The 13,419-nt window shown below is 34.5% G+C and overlaps 1 protein-coding gene across 22 annotated transcripts in view; it reads right to left on the bottom strand.

Moving 5' to 3' along the window:
• GPHN (gephyrin) overlaps positions 1–13,419 on the bottom strand; it is a 285,809-nt gene that overhangs the window by 66,659 nt on the left and 205,731 nt on the right. For 8 of the 22 annotated variants that reach the window (XM_085062088.1, XM_085062093.1, XM_085062092.1 and 5 more), the window contains 2 exons: positions 10,685–10,741; positions 2,585–2,626 (listed from right to left, as the gene is read on the bottom strand). The exons of 4 other annotated variants lie outside the window; for them this stretch is intronic. In XM_085062088.1, coding sequence (XP_084918214.1) covers positions 2,585–2,626; positions 10,685–10,741 — 99 coding nt within the window. The remainder of the gene's footprint in view (positions 1–2,584; positions 2,627–10,684; positions 10,742–13,419) is intronic. 10 more of the 22 variants (XM_085062090.1, XM_085062096.1, XM_085062100.1 and 7 more) reach the window with 2 other exon arrangements.

Here is a 13,419-nt window from a genome sequence, read left to right as displayed (position 1 = left end):
TGGTGCTTTAAGAATTAGCTAAGAAAAGGTTTTTTTGTTTTTTTTTTTTTTAAACAAGACCCACAGAAATATGTGTGGACACAAAAAACCCCCCTTGAGATCCTATCAGAAGTGTGGTTCTCTTTTGCCCCCTGGGTATGAGACATCATGCAATACAACATTACTAATTTTCTTCCCCTGATCAAAACTACTGGCAGGCTTTTGGAGTTGATTTAACAATACTTCAGTCTGGGAGATTTTCTATCACGTAATTTAGAAGTCAGGATGTTGTTTACTCATAGCAACCTTTCCCATTTTCCAAAATAATAAGAGGATGATGTTGAGCATTGTTTGACACGAATCCTGACATTAAGCTGTTATTTTGAATGAAGAGTTTCTCAAAAAGATAGAAACTAGACTACAAATCCTTTAAGGGTCCCAGAGAACCTCCCATCCTTTCCCACTTCTCCAAATAGTTACAATTGCCACAGATATCTTCAGTTTCAATTGATTTATTCCTTTTGGATTTGTCACTGGCTTGAACGTTCTGCTGAAAAATACACAGGCTGCTAGTCTGCCACCAGAGAATAATGTAGCCATATTTTTTTTATACCTTTCACTTTTTATATTTTGTACTGTGTGTTTTGTGAGCGTGAAATTCTGATCAGCTACTGCATCACAAGATCTGGTTCAGAGACAGCCAGGGAATTTGCAGTTTTGCTATGAAGATCTTCCCTTTGAACAAAGTATAAAGGATGAATTGCTTGCATAGTCTTGCCACCTTGATACTTCAGATAGCAGATTCTTCAGCACAAATTGCAAAGCACTGATAGTTTTGGAGAAAGCAAAAAAGCTTTTGGAATCTGATCAAGCAGGAGACCCATATATGTTGACCAATCACCAGCTGCAATACGTTGGTGTGTGTTCCTTTTGAAGACAGTGATCCCATCATAAAGTGGATCCCATCATAAAATGGCTGAAGTTGCAGGCAAAGCAAGAAGACTCCAGTTTCCCTGAAATGGGCTAATTGACTTCAACATCTCTAAGAGCATGTTAATCGTTTTTGCTGATATGAACTACAAAATGCCTGTTGATCCACTCCTTTTTCTTAATTTCATACAGATATTCAGAAGAACAGAGTGAGGATGGCTTCTGTCCTGCACCTGTAAGCACTGAACTTAATTTCTTGCTCCTGTATTAGCTTAGAAAGAACTGTCTTTGTATGCACATAAGTATAGTATAATTTATTTATTCCGTATTGGTGTTTTGATGATAATCATTATAAAAAAAGTGAGGCTTTCACATAATACAGTGATGAGGCACAAAGAACTGCAGAATACCTATCAGGTTTTAGGAACACATGATAGATTATTTTTAAAATTACTTCTCTCCCGGTAGAGCCAGACAGCAACTACTGATCTATACAGATCTATGACAGAAAAACTGGTAAGCATCTTTCTTCTTAAGAACTGTTCTGTTAGATCTTTTGCCTATTCATACACTGAAACTATGACAAAACTTTTATTACTAAGGATAAGGAAGTACTAGGAATGACTGCTTGAGAAGCTGAAGCTTTTGAGAACAAGTTACACACACAATAAGCAAAGTACAGGTCTTTCTGTTTAGGGACAAAGTGATTGAGTAGGTAAGCTCTTTATGTTTGCATTTTTTTATATTGCTTATGAATAGAACATTCAGATCAGGTCTAGAACCTGGCCTACAGTGTGAGATAGAGCAAACCTCTTATGGGAACTTGTCAGTTTGAAGGGATTATTTTAAAATACAGAATAAATAACTGTACGTGCTCAAGACTGATTCAGTATAACAGAAAACCTCAAGTCCATCTTTTTGATACTCATCCATTTATCAATCAAAATAATATGCTGAAACATAATCTTTACTGAGCAATGGAATTAATTTTACAGTATTTTATAAACTTGGTTTTTATCCCATGATGTTGTGAATTCTAGTTTATCTTAACGTATTTCTTCTTTCTTCTAATTACAATTTAAAGTATCTTATTAAGATGGTACTATACCTCATTACAGAAGACCATCATGAAGCTGATATGTAAGTATTTGAAATGGTATATGCATTTTGGTAGGTAGTAACTTGAGCCAGAGCTTTGGGAATTGATAATGAACTTCAGGTATCATAAACCCACCTATATCTAGACAGGTAATTAGCAACCATAACCTGATGGCCATCTTTACAGAGTCTTTCCAGTTTCACTGTCCAAAAATGGGTCAGACTAACAAGTGAAGTGTTTTGCAGCCTTGACATCTGTAAGTTTGTTATATTTATTTAATATAAAAGATAACTAAGGATGTTTTTATCATATAATTTATGCTCATATGCTGTGTAGTAGTTGCTTAGCTACTAGATTATACATCATGGTGGTCTCAGACTGATACAGTGATTTTAGAACCACGCTGAACATGGTTGCAGATTGATCATGCAAAATCTGCCCCCCCAGCTGATTTTTCCCCACTTGTGCACAGTGCAATGCAAAAAAAAAAAAAAAAAAAAAGAAAAAAGTAAATAAAATCAAAAAGTGTGATGGGTGAGCAGGTCGACTGTGTGAGAGAACACGTGCAAAGTATACCTCAGAAACACTATAGGTGGATGAGCACGAAGGGAGTCGAGCCTTGTTGTGCAGTGGGGAAAAGAAAACATTGTTAAAAAGGAGATGGTGGCACATTAAGGCTCTCAGAAGGTTTTCTGTATAGGTGGTTCCAGCACTGAGATAGTGGCAGGGGGTTCATAAAGTTTCCAGGGCCAGCTATTTCAGAAACTCCAAATTTATGCCTTTTAAGGTGGAAGCTTCTTAAAAGAAAAGGGAAAAAAAAAGTACTTTATTTGAAAAATAATTAAAACCAATGATGAATCTGAAAACAAATATAAATCATTCCTCCTCTAGATAGCTGGCAACAGTATCTTAAGGACAATAAGGCATTCTAGAATGAAACTTTGCCAATCTATTTCATTTAAAAGTATTAGTTTTATTCTAACTCTGCAAAGGGTACAGTGTGAAAACCCATAAGAGGCTCTGAATATCTTTATGTGTTGACATACTCAGAACCAGCATTTTGACAAGGGAGTTTTTCTTCAATCTCACTGCCCCAAAAACCAGAATAACTTGCAAAGCTCAATGACTAAAGGCCAGATATAGGTCAGTAGAAATCTGCAGATTATGCTCCTGAGCAATGTAAAGTCTGTGACTCTTGAGGGACTCTGTCCACTGTCAAGAACTTTCAGTGCAAACACAAGTTAATTGGTAACAGTACAGTTTTACTGATTGCTTAAGACACATTTTGTTTACACAGGATAATCATTATTCTAAACTACTAATCACTCAGACATAACTCAAGTCCTAAAAAAGGACTCTCCAGTTATTTATAGGAAAATCCTTTCTTTGGGTGAAAATATGTCATGTTTCACTGTCTGAAGAAGGAGTCAAAGCAAACTAATAAATGAAATGTAAAGAGAAATGGTTCTTATAACTGTACTAAAAATCATGTCAATTTTTTTCTAGGGGTGAAAAAATGAATTATCAGAAGCCTTAGCAAAACTTCCTTAAATGTAACAAATGTAACTGTACAGCAGTTTGGATACATTTGTGGTAAAGATAAATCCAGCAAGGATTTCACAAAGGTGACCACTTGCTGACTTAGGCATATGATGGACTAAGCAGAGAACACAGTATTCATAAGAAGTCTCTCAAAAATATTTTTCATTCTCAAATGTGTATTTTTTTTCATTGAAATAAAAAAATATCACTTTCAGGGAATTTATACAGTCACATTGGTCTGTGCTAATTTATGTCTCCATTATATATACAACTTTTTTTTTTTCTTTCTTGATAAGTTTTTAATACGCTGGAAGTATTTTTGCACCTTTCTGGGATTCTGTATTTCATTTGGTCTTCTAGATAACATTACTAAGGAAATCTGAATCACTTCACATCATCTTAAATATTCACAAACACTCAGCATTTTCTTCAACAAGATGAAATGTTTTCTTAAATTAAGATGGTTTGCAGAAGGATTAAGACAAAAATAGAAAATTCCTTCTGACAAATAGCAAGAGTAAAAAGCACAGTTTTAAGAAATCAACTGTAATAAGAGGATCCTCTGTAATAAGAGGAAATATCCTCTTCTGACAAAGCAAAAACTGTTTCTAGAAATACTGCTTTGCAATCTTTCCAAAAAAGATAAGGTGTGCTTCTGATCAGAACGGGGTGCAGCTATTCGCCCAAGACTTTTGGATGAGGCTCTAATTAAGATTTTCATAAATAATGTCCAGCCATTGTTTCCATGGTTTTGTCTTTCAGCAGCATTGGAAAAACCATTAGCCTCGGTTTTGCAGGTGAGGATCCAAAGAACTCAAGAATAGCAAGAAGCATCCCAGCATCAGTTTTTAAGTATCAGCAACTAGATACACAAAAGCAACTAGATACACAAAATCAGAAGGTTTGGAACCATACTCCACAAAGATTTGAAGAACTTTGTTCATCTTGTTTACTCCTCACACCAACTTCCAAGGGATACACTAGACATTTGTGTACTTTAATCTTCTCTAAGGCAACTACTATAAGTAGAATACTACCACTTTTCTTGTCAAAGTATCCTGTAATCTAATTATTCATATTTTCATTAATAATGGAACCATTTAATTTTATTCTTATTCCAATTAGAATTTAATAACTTTAAGTAATATAGTATTTCCTTTTTCATAGTTCCAATTCTATAGAAGCAAATGATAATATTCCCCTCAACAACATACCATCATACAAACATACACAATTCTCCTTAATCTCCTAATCTTATTTCAAATTCTTGTTTTCTTATTCATACATGTCTGGACTCTCAATGTGCCTGTTTCATTTTCTCATTTTTATGAAATCAAAGGTATACAGAAGTGCTGTAGTTCTAAAATGACCTAATGTTCTCGTGCTAAGGACTATGCTTGCAGCACATGGGGATTGCTGTTTATCTTCAATAGGATCACACAATGTGATTGTTTAATTTGCTGCACGCTTATAATTTCCTGATCATTTCTATGTCACTGCTTTCTTGCTAACTAGTCTCCATTTTTTAGCATCTGTCTGATTTCAGGATTTTGGAAGTGTAGTGATCCTGTGCTATTAAAATTAAATGTCAATACTTTTCCAAGCTCCTTTGATGTTTCTGGAATCTACCAACTACTCTACTTATATTTTTTTTTGTCATATATGAACTTCAGTGATTGTTTTGTCCAGTTTGAGAGAGGGAGCAGCTCTCCTTATTTTGTATGCGACCTGACAACCCCTGTATATTGTGTTAGGTGAAGCTAATGTGCTGGCATTTGGGCTCTTTTTCCTCACAAACATTCAATTTAAGGGGTCAAATTGTCAGTCACAGAAATTCCCCACTGTGAGAATGATTTTAAAAGCTATTTACATAAACTGAGGACCTGGCTTAAATGCTGCAAGAATAACTTATTTTCAGTCGGAAGGCCTTACTGCCTTGACTCAGATCTTTACTAAGTGAATGTTAGGATCAAGAATAAAAGTCATGTAAATTTAATCCTTCATCATGGCCAAAGAGGCCAGGTACTTAAAGTAAGACAGAAAATGTATGCAGCAAACCAGAGACTCTGAGGGGCACAGGTCTGTATGAAAAGATTAGAATCCTGCTTCCATTTAACATAATCTGTTGACAGCGCTTAGCCACTGCTATGAATTCGGAGAACATTTTTCCTGAACAAAACCAGAATCTTTGACTTGGAACCATACTGGTTAAAAGCCACAAAAAATTGTTTGGCACATTACTTGGGAACTCTGTACTTAGATTTTTTTTCTCATGGGCTTTCCATAATATTTTTCTGCAGAAATTAACTTGTAATTAAAATTCGCAGCCTGCACAACTACCAAAAAAAGAAAAAAAAAGAAAAAAAAGTAAAAAAAAAAAGTAAAAAAAAAAGAAGTATTCAAAGCACAGGTTGAAGCTGTATTATTCTGTTGAATTTCAGAGTAGTTCCACAGTTCCAGAAGGGCATCAGTTTTGGAAGGTATTATGAGCTATAAAATATAAACCAGTCAACTCTTTCACCATTGACAATGTCAGTAGAAAATGCACTTACTTGCTACTGCTACATTAATTTCAGCAGTGGGGGAATGCTACCATGTCCAAGTCATAGAACACTAAGTTTTCTGAACAGTTCAGTGGCAAACTGGTTCACTGCAAGGGTCAAAGGATTAAGTCATATAACTACAAGATGAATGAACGTCTCAAGAAGAAATGCAAAACCAAACTTTAGGTCAGGATAACTTTCTAGTAAATGGTTACACATTAGTGCTGATATGAAAAGATAGTAAAAATTAGTAACTACTCAACACCCCAAACTGCTTTAATAAACTAAGTTTCATGTGTGTTTTCAGTGCAATTTTATTTCAGATATCTGGCAAGCTTTCTAAACTTTTGGTGGCATCTGTGATATTCTGCAGAATTCCAATGTTTCCTACATATTTCCAATGGCCTTTGAATTTAATCTGGAAAGAATGTCTTTGCAATTCATTCTGGAATAAAGGTTCCACCTTAATGGTATTGTCCAATACACAATTGTGCAATAGCATTTCATTTTCACTTATGGGGCTGGCCATCAGATACTAAATGCTCCCCCTCCCATACCATTCAATACTTCTGCCACATTGTAGGAGTATCAAAAACCTACATCTAAAACCCTTTCCAAAAGCAGTATGGAAAAGATGAAAATTATTTAAAGAATGAACTATTAACGGATCCCTCATTATTTTTTTCCCCAATTGTCCACTACTGAGCATTGTCCACTATTTTTTCTCTTTGATCAGTCATTTGTATATTGTCTTTTAAAATGCCTCTTAACTAGAACATCCATTATTCCTGCATGAATCAGAGCAGCAGTGACAAAGCAGCAAATTTTAGCAATGTGTCCTGCTTGTTTTAAGAAACTTAAGGGCATATGCAGAATATATGGAACATTTCTCTGTTTACTGACTTATATTCCTTACTAACTGACTGACTTCCATCATGTAGGGTATGGTTGTCAAATAACAGATAAAGTGACACAGAGGAACAGGACAATTTCATGACAACTAATGTTGTCATGCTGTCATAGCTAATGTAGTCACAGCTTTTAATTTGAAATCTTCCTCCATGTGACATTCTGTGAAATAATGTATGATTAGATCTTTTTAATAGTAGAATGTTCCATGGCATATTTTATTCTGGCTTTACATTTATTCTTAAGTACTAAATCATGAATTTAAGAATGAGTAGACTAAAATAAAGGAACTTGCTTTGTCTTGATTGTGTTATCACCAAATCTAAAATATGAGAGTTTATTTCCCCCAGAACTTGATTCCTGAAAGATTTTCCAGGAAAAAGATACTGACTTTAATCAAATTTATTTTATAGAAAACTGCAATATTTAGCAGTTCAATTTCCTTGCATTTGACCTGCAAAAGATTATAAACTCAAGAATTTCTACTTGACAATTAGCAGTAATCAACTTTATGTCAGATACAAAGATGTATATGCAAAAACACCCAAAAGGGGCAAAAATTATAAAATAATTTTCATTACAAATTATCTTGCACTGTATAACCTTAGTGGATTATGCATTAGAATGATAGTGCTGAGAATGACAACAACCATAGTGTATGGAAGACAAAGAGCACACGAATCTAAAGAAACTATTGAGAGACCCTTCAGGGGACGGATGTGCAAAGGGATACAGTGTTACTAACTTTCACATCTACTCTACTATAAATTTTTTCCTAATTTTCATTATACACAAAATTACGTGGCTTAAAAACATTTCTATATAGAATTTCTATATAGAAAAGCTGTTCTTAATTTATGAGATGAACCACTAAACAAGAGGTACTGCTGTCTGTATTGTTACGTTGGATTTGACTTGCATTATTAAATATGTCTGTGAAAAATGGGTGACTTTATAGGGTGTCATGACTGATATACTAGATCCTAATTCTCTTTTCACAACTTTTTTTCATTAAAGAACAAATGTGACACATAAGAAATATACTGCAGAATTTTTTGTATTAGTCTGCTGAAAAAGCAAGCAACAAAATTTGCATAGCTGTCATTCAACCAAATATTGACCTATTTTGTGAGATAAAATAGGGGCCTGAAAAGACCAACGGCAAAGATAGAGGCACATGTGAACCTATATGCTTTTGGGTTACCTTATATCAGCCATAGTTTTTGGTTCAGGTAAGACTATCAATCACTGGCAGAAGGTATTTTTATCCTTTAAATTAAGGGTATCTGTTTTATTCATTGCCAAGTTTAATATTCAGGAAACTTTTAGATATGCAACTTTGACTTTGGAAAGGGATTTTCTTTAGTTTCTGTAAAGTCAAGCAGTTTGATTAGCATTCACTAAAATGCAGTAGGATATTCTTTTAAACAAACTCTGTCAATCAGGTCAGGTTTCGCACATACATTAAAATGAAACCCCAGCTAGAAAAGAAAGAAAACACAAAGGGAAAAATAGAGAGAGAAAGGAAAATATGGGGATGAGAGGACAAACCAATCAGATTTGGTGTTACCAGCCAGCAGAAGGTTTAAAAATAATCAGATCACCGAGTGAAATCGTACATTTACTCGGAGAGAGCATCCTTTGACATTGCCTTCTGGGTGATCTCTGAGCTCCTCCAGCTTTCGATGGAGCTACATGTAAACATTAGAAAATGAATTGAAAAAGCAACCTGTTCTCTCGTCTTGGTTTTTTCCCCTTCATTTTCCTTTTATTCTTTGGTTTTTGTGTTTTGTTTTATTTTGTTTTTAATAAATCATAGCATAATGCATTTTTCACTGCCTCTGCCAAAGCATTTCAAGATATCAAAGTGCTTTGAACAACACAGACATACAAGTTCCGTAAACTTGGAATCTGGAAGCAAGATATCCTTACTTAACATCACTCTTTTTCACTACAGGAAAAAAAATCAAGGGAACTATAATTCTAAAGCTACTGAATCTCTGCTATATTGTTTATTTATTTATTTATTTGCTTATTTATTGGTAAGGCTGTGTTCTAGAATTTATTTCCATAAAAATAATTTTTAAGAGGTAAATTTTCATGTTTGGGAATTTCAATTGGGATTTCCCATTTTCTATAACATTCTGTCTACATATATATTTTAGGTCATGGAATTGAATCCTGGGAAATCAGATAGAGAAATATTAATCCAAAATGAGCTATCAATGGGTCTTAATAATAGGTGAAAGCCACCATCTAAATAACCTCCATCTTCTGCATATGTGCATGCATTATGCATCTAGAACTGTATGTGATGACCCATGCCTTACAATGCACGGATCGCTGCAATTACGTAGAGAATTTTCAAAAATAGCATAGAAACTGTGGCAGTCTTGTATCTTCCTCCATGTGACTCCAGTGGTCCGAAATATCTCCCACTGAAACAGGACTTTATTCATGTACACTGCTCTTCTCATCTACACTGTAATTAAAACATCTTCCCAAATCACAAGATGAAAAAACAAAGCCTCACAGACAGTGAGGAATGTTACAGATGCCTCTAGCGAAAACTTGTATAAAAAAGTAGAAACTGGCTTCTTTTTCTACACTGAGATCAATTTAAATGGTGGCATTACTGGAAAGAGGTGCATAATTAATCCTTTCCCTCCCCTTCTTTGTGCTCAGTGAAGTAACATTTTCACAAAGAGCAGCTGTAGAACAGTGTTAGAGAACAGAGAGGATGGCTTGTCCTGGAACAAATGCAATACACTTACACACAAAACCAAAACAAAAGATCACAAACCAAGAAGGCAGGAAAGGCAAAGAGTACACAGAAGAAAAAAAGAAATAATTAGTGTTTGAGAAGGTACTAAAAGGAAATAAACTAGGAAAAAAGTGAAAAATTGGATAGCTGAAATAGAGGCAACTCTTGAGATGCAACCTAAACAAAATGGCTTGGACTGCATATGATCAGCATCTTGGTTCAAAACCATTTATCAGGGTGTAACACTATGTATGGTGGGTACTGGTTTAGATATTTGCCTATTCTGTTAAGCAATCTAAATATTCACATATGTTTATGCAATCATTAAAAGGCAGAAGATACTAACCATCAGCAAAACAGTGTCTCCATTCTTATTAGTCTCATGTGAATTTCTTTAATTTAATCCTTATCTATTTTGTTGGTTTTTTTCTAATCTAAAGGCTATATATATTATATTCAACTCTCTTGTAATAGTCTTTTGCAAAATTAAATGCAAAAAGTGTGAACACTAAAAAAGTTTAATTATGTTTCAAGATGGGAAGCAGTAGTTTGAAAATGAATAAATCACTTCTCTATGTAACAGGCAGGTAGTTATAAGACAACAAGCAATGTAGATCAGAGAAGTGGTTTAATCATGATCACCAAATTAGAGGCACTTTTAAAAAGTTGTTACTATCTCTTACTTCTGGTGACATCCAAAGCTACCTAACTGGCAGCCTGCTTTCAATAGGTTGTTCTATGTGTAGCACAGAAACAAACAAAATGTGACCCAACAGCAATAAGAATACTGAAATAAAAATGATGGGATGGTGAGAAATGGAAAAGCCCCTTCCCTCCCTCCCCACACCTCCCCCTTCAAAAGGAAAAGTGTAGGCTATAGAAGAAAACTTGCAAAATAAATGTTAGAAACATATTTACTTTGAGGGATCCAACTCTACTAGCAACTCCTTTGCTTTCATCCGGCCGTCTAATTTGCTACAATGGGGGAAGATGGGTAAAAAAGACAGAAGAATAAAGAAAAAGTGAACTTAAAAAAATTTCCACACAATCAGTTAGCAGTACATGCAAGACATCAATTTGACTCTCTGAGACACCTCTAGAGGACAAAGACACAGACTCTAATTTCTGGAATAAATGATGCTTTATCTTGGCATTTTAAACTTGCTTTGTTGATCACTTCCTTCTCAGTATATTACCAATCTGGCACATATGTTGCATGCTGAATTCACTAACATTTTGGAAAGAATACACGTTACTTATCTGATTTGGATATTAAGAATAATGAAGTTCTAAAACTCTAACTGAAGGAAAAAACACCCTATACCTTTACAAATCACACAGAGTATGCTATAACTGAGAGCCTACAAGTATCATGAGTGATACCTGACAAAATGCAATACAGATTCCTATTGACCCAGGCCTAGAAATTTTAGCCACTGCTATCAAGATTCCCAGTTAAAAATTATGCTGCCCAACCAGAAAATTTTAATGCCAGACCAACATTAGATTTTTATTTTATATATTTAAATACATCATGGATGTGACCCCCAACATCTCCTATCTGATTACTTTTCCTTCATTATATATGTTTTTTCCTAGATGATGAACAGGATGGAAAAAACAAATGAGGTAGCCGCTCAAAAGGTTTCATATTGTTTGAAGCATGTAAAATAAAACATTCGGTTACAGCAAAAGTTCTTTTCAGAATTGCTTAATCTGGTAAGTAAACCTCTTTTACTGATAAAGTAAACATGTGTCATTTGAAGTAGAGAGGAAGAAAACAATAAAAATTAGCTTAGCAACATCCCACTAGTCTGGGCCAAGACTGAACTGAAAGTTTTTATTATCTTAAGTAAAACAAAATCCCACACGGCTGAGATGAACTCTTTCAAATCACAGCATCTTTTCTTTAAGAAATCTCATCAAGGAAGCCAAAGATTGAATGAACCATGGAAATTCAACTATGCTTTATGCTCTCTGGAGCACTCTAGCAAGGCACATGTTAAATTGTCCTGATTTTTTTTTACCTGTCCCATGCAAAACAGAGAAATTCCTATTCAAAAAACAGTCACCTGAATATTCTGGATTTTTACTTGCATTTGATTATCAAGAAAACAGTGCAACTAAACAATATCTTAACAATTTAAGTATTTAGTTCTGATAGGATGTCCATTTTAGCAAATTATACTGGAAACAGTTATGTTAATTATTGCTTTCCTTCCCTGGTCTTATGGCATTAAAATAGCATCTGATTTGAACTCTCAAGTGAAACACCCACATTACTGTTATCATGGGACCCCAAGTAAATCTCCAATCAATTCTAGTATAAAGACCAAGAAGAAACCATCATTCTTAAATAAACTATGTCTCCTTTAGAAGACATATTAAATTAAAGCATATGCAGTTGTAACTGCATTACTATGTATTAGCTATGTATTTCCTAATTGAGAGAAAAAAAATAAAGTGTCTCAATTTGGAAAAAGATCCTAATCTGAACAGAAAACAACATGAGTTCGAGCAAAGATGTTTTCCCCAATATTCTGGTTGAGGTACTACCAGTCCCAGATAATAAGACATAATCTAGTAGAACCTCAATTCATTTTACCAAATCAAAACTTTTAAAATAAAGAATAGATTTGGTTTTGTTTGGAAAATGAAAAATAGGAAAAAATAAATGCTTATAATCTCATATAATGACATGGAACTAGAGCATTAAGAAAAATGCTACATAACACAGAAACTTGAGGAAAAGTTGTGACAGCAATATGCATTGCCCCTCAGGGAAAAAGTTTTTCTTGTATTACTCACCAGAGTGGGTATTGTGGTTGCTCAAGTTGCTCTGAAGGTTTAGGATTCAGTCAGAAATGAGACTAGAGATATTACAGGTGCATATAACTAGCATTATTTAGTCTCTCTTTCTTCAAAATATATATAGAAATACATACACAATGTATGTGTGCGAGCAATGAAGTTCAAAATGCTTGGATATATAAATTAAAAGGAGATAGTCTAAGTTCAAGTCTTGTTTTACATCCATGGCACAGTTAATATCCATGACAACATGTCTTCTCCAGGAACACTGCAGAGAGCAATTTGAATGCTTCTCAAGGGATGAATCAGAATTATATGAGCATTCCACAAACTATACTACATCTGTTCTGGGAATTAAATAGGGTATTACCAAGTAAGCAAGGGGATAAAAATCCCCTATTTTTTCATGGCAAATACCACAGAAAGGAATTCAGGTATGTCCTTATCTTTCTTTGGTCAAATGTAGGACAATCTAGAAGTTCCAGTTCAGAAAATGGCATGGATTATGCATTCCTTGTTTTTCAGAAACTCAGCTAGACACAAGAACCCCATCACAGATGAACACTGGTAGCTAGAGGAGATTATGATGAAAGATGTGTGTAAGTGGTCTAAATCAAAAGTATCTATACCACAACACAAGCTAACTAAGTGGATTAAGAGATGAGCCAGGAGCAACAGCAAGTAATTATGGGCAAAATATTACCTGAAAGACTTGAGGGTTTTGGAACATTCTGAAGGTGATGAATGAAGATACTCAATGCAATGAAGGAAGAAAGGTGCCATGTAGGGAACATTCCGGGAAACTAGGTGTGTATAATGCACTGACAGTTTATAAATGCATT

The sequence above is a fragment of the Lichenostomus cassidix genome, chromosome 5, assembly GCF_008360975.1.
Source record: "Lichenostomus cassidix isolate B80296 chromosome 5, HeHo_3.0, whole genome shotgun sequence".
Taxonomy (NCBI): Eukaryota; Metazoa; Chordata; class Aves; order Passeriformes; family Meliphagidae; genus Lichenostomus; species Lichenostomus cassidix.
The sequence above is the reverse complement of the archived record's forward strand: the minus strand, read 5'-3'. Positions and strand labels throughout refer to the sequence as shown.